This window comes from Micropterus dolomieu, linkage group LG03 (assembly GCF_021292245.1).
Source record: "Micropterus dolomieu isolate WLL.071019.BEF.003 ecotype Adirondacks linkage group LG03, ASM2129224v1, whole genome shotgun sequence".
NCBI lineage: Eukaryota > Metazoa > Chordata > Actinopteri > Centrarchiformes > Centrarchidae > Micropterus > Micropterus dolomieu.
In genome coordinates, this window is record NC_060152.1 from 30,772,821 (window position 1) to 30,782,684 (window position 9,864).

The 9,864-nt window shown below is 41.4% G+C and overlaps 2 protein-coding genes across 5 annotated transcripts in view; one reads left to right on the top strand and one right to left on the bottom strand.

The window, feature by feature from the left end:
- The window catches only part of LOC123968624 (acidic amino acid decarboxylase GADL1-like), a 12,072-nt gene extending 5,650 nt beyond the window's left edge, over nucleotides 1-6,422 (top strand). Inside the window, 5 exon segments of the mRNA XM_046045491.1 lie at nucleotides 4,653-4,852; nucleotides 5,301-5,352; nucleotides 5,462-5,551; nucleotides 5,686-5,809; nucleotides 5,812-6,422. Coding sequence (XP_045901447.1) covers nucleotides 4,653-4,852; nucleotides 5,301-5,352; nucleotides 5,462-5,551; nucleotides 5,686-5,809; nucleotides 5,812-5,858 — 513 coding nt within the window. The 3' untranslated portion in view covers nucleotides 5,859-6,422.
- A 1,040-nt stretch (nucleotides 6,423-7,462) lies between these two features.
- The window catches only part of LOC123968019 (acidic amino acid decarboxylase GADL1-like), an 18,951-nt gene continuing 16,549 nt past the window's right edge, over nucleotides 7,463-9,864 (bottom strand). For 2 of the 4 annotated variants that reach the window (XM_046044484.1, XM_046044482.1), the window contains exons 14-15: nucleotides 9,202-9,291; nucleotides 7,463-8,861 (exon numbers count right to left, since the gene is read on the bottom strand). In XM_046044484.1, coding sequence (XP_045900440.1) covers nucleotides 8,688-8,861; nucleotides 9,202-9,291 — 264 coding nt within the window. In that variant the 3' untranslated portion in view covers nucleotides 7,463-8,687. Of the gene's footprint in view, nucleotides 8,862-9,199; nucleotides 9,292-9,400; nucleotides 9,453-9,864 lie in introns of those variants that run through there. The other 2 variants (XM_046044483.1, XM_046044486.1) reach the window with 2 other exon arrangements.

Here is a 9,864-nt window from a genome sequence, read left to right on the forward strand (position 1 = left end):
AGCTAACTTTGAGCTAAGAGGCGTTTCGAGCTAACTTTGAGCTAAGAGGCGTTTCGAGCTAACTTTGAGCTAAGAGGCGTTTCGAGCTAACTTCGAGCTAAGAGCCGTTTCGAGCTAACTTTGAGCTAAGAGCCGTTTCGAGCTAACTTTGAGCTAAGAGCCGTTTCGAGCTAAGAGGCGTTTCGAGCTAAGAGGCGTTTCGAGCTAAGAGGCGTTTCGAGCTAAGAGGCGTTTCGAGCTAAGAGGCGTTTCGAGCTAAGAGGCGTTTCGAGCTAACTTTGAGCTAAGAGCCGTTTCGAGCTAAGAGCCGTTTCGAGCTAATAGTCGTTTCGAGCTAACTTGAGCTAATAGTCGTTTCGAGCTAACTTGAGCTAAGAGTCGTTTCGAGCTAACTTGAGCTAAGAGTCGTTTCGAGCTAACTTGAGCTAAGAGTCGTTTCGAGCTAACTTTGCTAACTTTGAGCTAACAGTCGGGTCGATCTAACTTGAGCTACGAGTCGTTTCGAGCTAACTTTGCTAATTTTGAGCTAACAGCCGTTCGAGCTAACTTGAGCTGAGACTCGTTTCGAGCTAACTTTGAGCTAGCTAACAGTTGTTTCAAGCTAACAGTCATTTTGAGCTAACTTTGCTAACTTTGAGCTAACAGCCGTTCGAGCTTACCTTGAGCTAACAGCCGTTCGAGCTTACCTTGAGCTAACAGTCGTTTTGAGATAAACTTGAGCTAAAAGTCGTTTTGAGCTAACTTTGAGCTAGCTAACAGTCGTTTCCAGCTAACTACGAGCTAACAGTCATTTCGAGCTAACAGTTATTATCTAGCTATGTCATTTTTGAGCAGTCCTTATCTAGATAAGTAGTTATCTCGCTAAATCACTTCAAGCAAACAGTTGCCATCTCACTAAGTAGCTTCAAGCAAACAGTCGTCATCTCGTTAAGTCACTTCAAGCAAAAGTCATTTCAAGCCATAGTCGTTTTGAGCTAACATTCCTTTTACGCTAACTTTGAGCTAACAATTGTCTTGAGCCAAAAGTCATTTCCTAGCTTAGCTGTTTTCCAGCTAAGTCATTCCAAGCAGTTGTCTTCTAGCTAATTCGGTTTGAGCTATAGTCGTTTTCAAGTTAACATTTGTTTCTACTTTATTCATTCAAGCTAACTTTCATTTTGAGCTAACATTCCTTTCAAGCTATCATCGAACTAACCATAGTTTTGAGCTAACCTCCAGCTAACGGTTGTTTTGAGCGAACAATCGCTTTGAGTGAACAATCGTTTCAAGCTAACATCCAGCTAGTGGTTGTTTCCTTTCATTTTAAACCATGTTCCGAGCTATGCTGTCACAAGGGAGAGTAGTTTCGATTGAACAGTTGTTTCAAAGCAAGTCATTCCAAACAAACGTCAATTTAAGCGTTAAAAGTTGTTTTGAGTGAACGATCGTTTCAAAATTAAGGGGCTTTGGCACCGGGATGCCGCTCACTCCCAGTCATCACCAACCTGACTGTGTCAGTCAGTTCGTTACATCCAATTTGTTGTTGGAAACCGCTTCGAGTTAGCTTTACTCAGGTCATTAGTCACCGGGATGCCAAAACCACTTGCAGCCCACATCCATCAATCTCTGGTCGCTCTAGTCTGGGATTCTGGCACCGGGATGCCAGGATCTCTAGCATCTCATCTTTACCAGTCCATCAACTACAGCTAGAACCTCCGGCACTGGCACCCAGCTTTCCTCCACAGCCCTAGCAGCACCAAGTTATTTCCGTTTCTAATTTCGGTCTTTCCTCTTAACCCATTACGCCGCCATGAGCTAATCTTCTTACTCGTCATCCTAACCCTTTCATCTCTCGTTCTTCAGTTTACTAGTCTACTCAAACATATCGTAGACTATGTTGTGGAAATTATATTCCTGGTTCGAGGTTGAGCAAATAACTGAGTTAAAACGAACCGTTGTCTTTGAAGAATTTATTTAACAAAAGAGAATAAACAGAGAAGTACTACAACAAAATCAGCTGGACCAGAGGTTCTGTCTCCTAAGACAGTCACTAACGTCTGGCCCAGAGCAAAGGGCTGCATGATCATTTACACAGTCTGAGCATCTATGTTTTGGGGAACAAAAGATCCTTGACTGGGACCAGTCAAGGAAGGAGAAGAACAGCTAGTGAGGAAAACAATCAACAATCCCACATCCCTGACCTAAATCCCACACATGTGGACAGACTGGAATAACAAGAACAATAATAAAGAGGGGAACAGGTTAAAGATTTAAAACAATATATAAGACATAATAAAAGGAGAAAAATAGCACTCTTATAAGTACTTGCATAAAAGATTATAAGTAAAGAATAAAACAATTTTCTGCCCTTACAGACTACATGAGATCTTGTTCTTTTTATCATGCCCTTTCCTCATTAACCGCCTTCTAAAAGATCTCTCGAAGGGTACCTCTACCCAAAAGGGAGAACGTCCACCCGGTTGAGAGAACTCACTCCTGAAAAGTTTGCTTACACTTTCCGCCATACACTAAGACGATTCCATGGCCATTATTCTAGATCGGGTCCCCAAGTCAGAGGCATGGTTTTACCAAAAATCCACATCCACACTGCTTCCAAGCCACAGCTTGCTTCAGTGGTGCAATCAGGGACCACGCAACCCTAACATGCCCCCCAAGTGGTACCCGGTCTCATCCTGCTTCCGGCTCCATTGCCGCTGCGCCAAGCTCTCCGGTTTTCTCCAACCTCCGGGTTCCAAGGTCTGCAGAGAAACAGCAGGTTTTCCCATGACTGTAGATTCTAGGATTCACTCTCGACACAATCTGTTTCACATTGTAATCTGGATTGAAAGCTTATGCAATCAGCATTCAATCCCCAATTCCTCCTCGCCTTTGGCTCAGTATGTAATTGTGATACCCCAAGATACCAATCGTACACCGCCGCCACATTCTGCAAGTTGTTGAGGGTTCTACAAAGAAAACTAATCGCAGCAGAATGGTCCCCGAAACTCTACTACCAACAGCATAGCCCTCTCTCGGGTTACAAGCCAGCTTCGAAAAAATCAGCCACTGAAGTCAGTCAATCGGGCCAGTTTACGTTCATCTTTTTCTCCAAAGTCCAGTCATCTCTGAACCCTTTAAGACCCTCGTGAACTATAGGGAATCCCGGCACACAACCATGTCAGATCATCCGAGACCGGTCTAGTAGCTACTCGATTCCGGTTCTACCAGCAGTTCTGCCAAAGTACTCCTTCGCAAGGCATTTCTCCCATCCATTACTTCGGACACTCCTCCAGGATCTGAGCTACCATTCACACTAAAGCTGTATTCACACTAAATCTGGTGTTGCAGCAATTAGTGCAGAGGTGTGCCGTGGGATGTGGGTGTTCATTTGTGCTTTTACATAAGTCCAGTGAAACAATCAGAAAAAATAACACTATCACAGCTCCCTCTCTTCATTCACTGTTTAGCTGGCTCAACTACCTGCTCCCTCTCTTCTTTCACTCACTAGCTCGCTTGACCACCTCCATTCTCCACCTCTCTCTCAAACCAATGGACATAAACCAAAGGACGCTTCTTGGTATTGCTATTTGGCAGTATAGAGGCAGTATAGACGCCGATGTCGAAGCTTGGTACACGAGATAAACCAAGCGAGGACAGAAATGGCAGAGAATCATTGTTTGTTCCATGAACTCTGCTTGCATAGCCATCGGTTTTAGTGATATTTCAGGCTGATTGTGGAGCAGTTTGCTCGTCGACTTATGTCATTGGCCACCGCAGCGTGACATCAGGTTGTGTTTCTCCAAAATTTGATTCTGTTTCAACTTTTTCCCATAGGCCTGATGTGTTTTTTCTGCATCCTCTGTGGCCCTCACCGCCGCAGCCTAAATGCACTACACCCATTTAAATTAATGGGAGGACTGATGCTTTTGCTACAACACCTGATTTGGTGTATGCATTTGTCAGAGGCAGCTAGCATTGTGGGACAGCAGACAGATGTGCAGCTGACATACTCTGTACAATACAAACTGCAAGAAATCCTGTTAGATTAACAGCCACACTTTAAAGAAATAGTTCATGACAAGACTTAGATGAGAAGATTGATGCCACTCACACATTTCTGGATGCTAAATAAAAAGCAGCTGCCGGGAAGAGTTAGCTCAGCTTAACATAAAGACTGGAAACAGGGGAAAACAACTTACTCTGTACAGCTAAAACTTATAATTAAAATGTTATGTCTTGTGTGAGACAGAGCCATAGCTGCTTCCCCCTGAGTGCAGTCTTTGTGCTAAGCTAAGCTAAGCTAACCATCCCCCAGTCCCAATCTTCTCATCTATCTTTAGGGAAGACGAACAAGACACAGATGCATTCAAATGCATATGTGATGGATGTTGCATTTAAACAAACTACATTTGAGATAAGATTTTGACATGAACTGAGTAAATTTCTTTAACTGGGCCCATAAAAGCTGTCTGATTGGTTCAGTTTGATTAGGTCAGTGACATCATAATCTGATACAGTTGCTGCTATAAAGCAACATGGGTTTAAATGTATTCCTTTAGGTGTCAATAATTAAAAAATACCCTCTTGAGCGTTATTGCAATATACAAAAAACGTTATTCCCTGTAAAAGGAATATATGCTATATAAAGGATTCATGTCTTTGTGCTTCCTCAGAGTCTCCTCCAGCGCTGCCACTCTGCTCAGGCCTCCTACCTCTTCCAGCAGGATAAGTTCTATGATGTCAGCTACGACACAGGGGACAAGTCCGTCCAGTGCAGCAGGAAGCCGGACGCCTTCAAGTTCTGGCTCATGTGGAAGGCTTTGGGAACCAGAGAGCTGGAGCAGAGGGTGGACAGAGCCCTCGCCATGGCCAGGTTAGTCTGAGGAAACAGACGCATCGCAGAGCTGCGGCTGACACTCAGTGACAGAATGGCCAACTTGGTTAAAATGTGTCAGCACAGAAGCGGTCTGTTAAACACTGTTAACCTCAATTCATGCACCTCGTGACACCGAACAGCAGCCGAAGAAAGATTTTTTTCTTGGATGGAATACTGTACTACATTATCATTATGCATGCAGACTGATGGGCAGGTCATTGTGATGGTAGAGTACTTCCTGACGTAGATTTAGAAGTCAGCTGGTGGATATTGCTCTCTAGTGGCAATGTTGTGAATAACCACCACACTGAAAATGTTTATGATTATGTTAGAATGACTTGTAACATTTCAGTACTAACACTTGATAAGCTCACTAGCATATAAATCTAAACACATTATGTGCTAAACCTTAATAAGTGTGACATTCTGAAGATCTTTTTTGCAGGTATCTTGCTCAAGAGATCAAGAAAAGAGAAGGATTCCGTCTGGTGATGGAAGTAAGTTTATCTCAAAAAACAATATATTTCACAGCCTGTTATTTTGCTAATTTCACAGTAGCATTACATCATTGCCTGTTTTGAACTGAGCTTTTTTCTCCGCCTACAGCCTGAATATGCAAATGTTTGCTTCTGGTACATTCCACCAAGTCTGAGGAACCTTCCAGATGGTCCTGAGCTCTGGAAACAACTCCACACTGTAAGTAATCAATCACTGAAGAGGGAGATTTTAACATGTTGACATGAGGAGATGACCAAATTTTCCTCAGTACCCTTTGTTAGTTTGCTGTGAAATGCTGTCGGTCATTACAGTGTGTCTCCCTCCTCCTGTAGGTGGCCCCAGTGGTGAAAGAGCGCATGATGAAGAAGGGCAGCATGATGGTGGGCTACCAGCCGCACGAAGACAAGGTCAACTTTTTCAGGATGATCATCATCAGCCCCAAGACTGGCAGACAGGACAGGACTTTGTCCTGGATGAGATTCACAATCTTGGAAAGGACTTGTGATGAATAGTGTCAGTGAAGAGCCTATCTCCCCCCCACCCACTTTTTCATCTGTCATGGACTGACTTGTGGACAATCAAGGCATTTTTCCACCACGATCTCTTTTGTCCCCTCCCCTTTTGGGAGAATGGACCTCGGAGCTCTGCTAGTTTCTACTAATCAAAAAGTTGATTTACAGCATGTCGCTACAGTTCCCTTCCTCTAACTTTTCTCAAATTGGAAATAAACATCACTCATTAATTGAAATGTCAAAATCACATGATGTCATACAACTTTTTACATACAAGACAGTTTTTACATGTGTTTATTTGTTGGAAAAGAAATGCTATAATTTGAAATACCTACAATAGAAGTGGCAAAACAATAATACTGATTTGAAGTGTTTTACAAATTTATTATATCTATTTGAATGTACCAAATACAGGAAAATAATGTACATTTGAGGGAGAGGTTTTGGAGTGTCTTTCAAGTTTCACTCATGAATCATAGATCCAGCACTCTCTTTTCACCTGGTCATTTTTTATTAATGTTTTCCCTCTAAAGTGACTCCTGGGTTTTGTTTTTGCAGTTCCATTGTGAGTAAGTTTTTATAAGAATTTCAGATACAGCAAAGCATACATTGACTCTGGTTTCAGTAGTGTCAACTCAGAAAAGAAAGAATACTTATCAGTATGCAACTGAAGCATTCTGTGACTATTTATTCAGTTTATCTGTAGTGATATAGCTCACAAGAGGGTTGATTATTGAGTTGAGAGCAGGTCAACAGAGACCTTGTAGACAGAAATCAATGGATCAATAGCTCGGCACCAACTAGGTAGGTGTCAGTGACCTGAAATGGATGTGGATCCATGACCCCTGTGTAAGCACATAATGAGTGAGGCAGCACGTAGGACACGAGGCCGAAAAGACAACAACAATAAAAATTCACCAGATTAAAAAAACATGGGCCGGACTAAACTGTCTAACTAATACTGGAATCCTTGTATTCTTAATCTTTGATAAGATATTTCAATAATGAATGGATCGATTTTACAATGTGTTTTACTTACTGTTTATATTTAACATTTAACATTCCAGTTGTTTGAAGCGGAGTTGATCTCCTTTTGTCAAATGAAAAAAAAAGGTTTTGTACAAAACCCACCCAAAAAACAAAAAACACACACACATCTGTAGTTTTGGTTCAGTCTTATCGGCATTATTTCTGGCCACAGCAGCAGATGTTTTCAGTTTTCAGCACTTATAACTCTATTAATTATTAAATCTCAGTACACTACCTGCCTAGCAACAAACAACAAAGTTAGTGATGCTGGTGAACATGGTGGAACGTTTAGCAGCTTCACAGTCAAAAGATGTCCCACAGGAGTTGGTGGAGACCAAAACAGAGCTAGAAGGTGATTCCACTGTGACACATCATAACCCCTAAGTCTCTTTGGACAAACACAACACACACTTGGGGAGGATGTTAGAAAAGACTCCACAAAGAAATGCAACCAAATCTACATGTGGCGGGTGATGATGCAAGCGAATCATTAAATGTAAAAATGCACACAAAGCACGTAAAAAAGCAAACATCAAAAGACAAATGTGTACACATGGATAAGTAAAACTGCAAGTTGAAAATATATAACGTGTGTTGAATATTTGGCATTTATTTTAGTTGCTTGATATTTATTTGTAAAATTGTATCAGAAATTTTACGGACATTAAAGCACATTTGTAATCATCATCTATTCAGTTCATACAGTTCTACAGTATATAATATGCCTATGGAAAGCTTCATTATGGTACGTACATTTATTAATACTTCTACAGGGTTCAAGTTCAATTGAAGACTTTTTAAGACCATTATCAACACAATTTAGGACCTATTTCACATCCTGGCACAAAAAGTCTTCCCAGAATTACTTGCAAACAACTTTATATGACTACACAGAACTGTGTGTACGTGTATGTGTGTACACAAGAACTAGGCTACATTGATCTGAGCTCTTCTGCCTAGGCCGCAATCACCTTTATGTTCTTGAGCTCATTAATATGAGTACAGTCCAGAGCATCTCCGCTTTCAATGTTGCTGTAGGTCCAAACAGTATCGGGCCTCCACTTAATGGAGTTGTTATATGCAGAGTGGTTCACGCTGGGGCCTGACTTTGGTGTTGCTCCCGATGTGAATACAGAACAATACTGGGTGATGGCACATGTTTATTTGTGGCTTTTTGCAGCCTTTGCAGCTAGTTTTTCGGTCCTTCCTATACAAAAAGTTCCTAATCTGAGCATTTCCTTTCACAAGCTGCAGACGGCTTCTAATTCATTATTTTTTAAGTCTTTAACTAAGTGCTAAATGTGCTGTTCTCGAGTCAGATCTTGCAGAACCTGCACTTAACCCTTGTAGATGACAGTAATGTTAACAGAAACAATTTTAACTTCCTACTTCTAGAAGTAGCAATATTTTTTGAGTGGAGACACCACATTACCCCGCACACCACATGACGACATGAAAACCAGGTGAGCTCTGATAAATTCTGACTGTGGCTGGACAGTTTGCATTAGTGGTAACGGGGTCCATGTTGGTTTTGTTTTGTAGGTGTTACAGCATGATCAATACAAATGTTTCACAAAAATACATTTAAAAGTAAGACTCAAGTTAATGCAACTTTATGATTGTAACATTCCAATCCATTTTTAGGGCCTGTCAACGTCGTATTCAAGACATTTTAACGCCCCGCGGAAACCCTGCGGAGCAGTAACCACTCTTGCTCTAATGTGGGGAGAATGTCCTGGCAAGTCCATCTGTGACAGATGAATGAAAAGCTCTACATAGACATGAATTATTCATCACAAGTCTTTTCCCAGATTGTGTATCTCATCCAGGACGAAGTCCAAGTCCTCCATGCTGACCTGAGGGCTGATGACCACCATCCTGAAAAAATTGGGCTTGTCTTGGTGGGTCTGGTAGCCCACCATCATACTGCCCTTCTTCATCATGCTCTCTTTCACCACAGGAGCCACCTACAGGAGGAGGGAGGATACACTGTAAGGACTTATTACTGTCTTACACAGTACTCATGCTTGTTACTTTCAAACTTTGGCTATGGCAGAGTTCATATGACGTTTTCCCGTTACGTCTGAGACATATGATTAAATGTAAATATTCACATACAGCATGTAAAATATAAGAGCAATTATTAAAAGACAAATGTATACGTATTTTTTCCAAATCACCTTAAAGAAGCAGAGGTGGATACATTTTCAATATTGTGCCCCAAGGGCGATTTACTGTTCAGAACATTTTAATAATCTCCTCATGTCAACATGTTAAAATCTCCCTCTTCAGTGATTGATTACTTACAGTGTGGAGTTGTTTCCAGAGCTCAGGACCATCTGGAAGGTTCCTCAGACTTGGTGGAATGTACCAGAAGCAAACATTTGCATATTCAGGCTGTAGGCGGAGAAAAAAGCTCAGTTCAAAACAGGCAATGATGTAATGTTACTGTGAAATTAGCAAAATAACAGGCTGTGAAATATATTGTTTTTTGAGATAAACTTACTTCCATCACCAGACGGAATCCTTCTCTTTTCTTGATCTCTTGAGCAAGATACCTGCAAAAAAGATCTTCAGAATGTCACACTTATTAAGGTTTAGCACATAATGTGTTTAGATTTATATGCTAGTGAGCTTATCAAGTGTTAGTACTGAAATGTTACAAGTCATTCTAACATAATCATAAACATTTTCAGTGTGGTGGTTATTCACAACATTGCCACTAGAGAGCAATATCCACCAGCTGACTTCTAAATCTACGTCAGGAAGTACTCTACCATCACAATGACCTGCCCATCAGTCTGCATGCATAATGATAATGTAGTACAGTATTCCATCCAAGAAAAAAATCTTTCTTCGGCTGCTGTTCGGTGTCACGAGGTGCATGAATTGAGGTTAACAGTGTTTAACAGACCGCTTCTGTGCTGACACATTTTAACCAAGTTGGCCATTCTGTCACTGAGTGTCAGC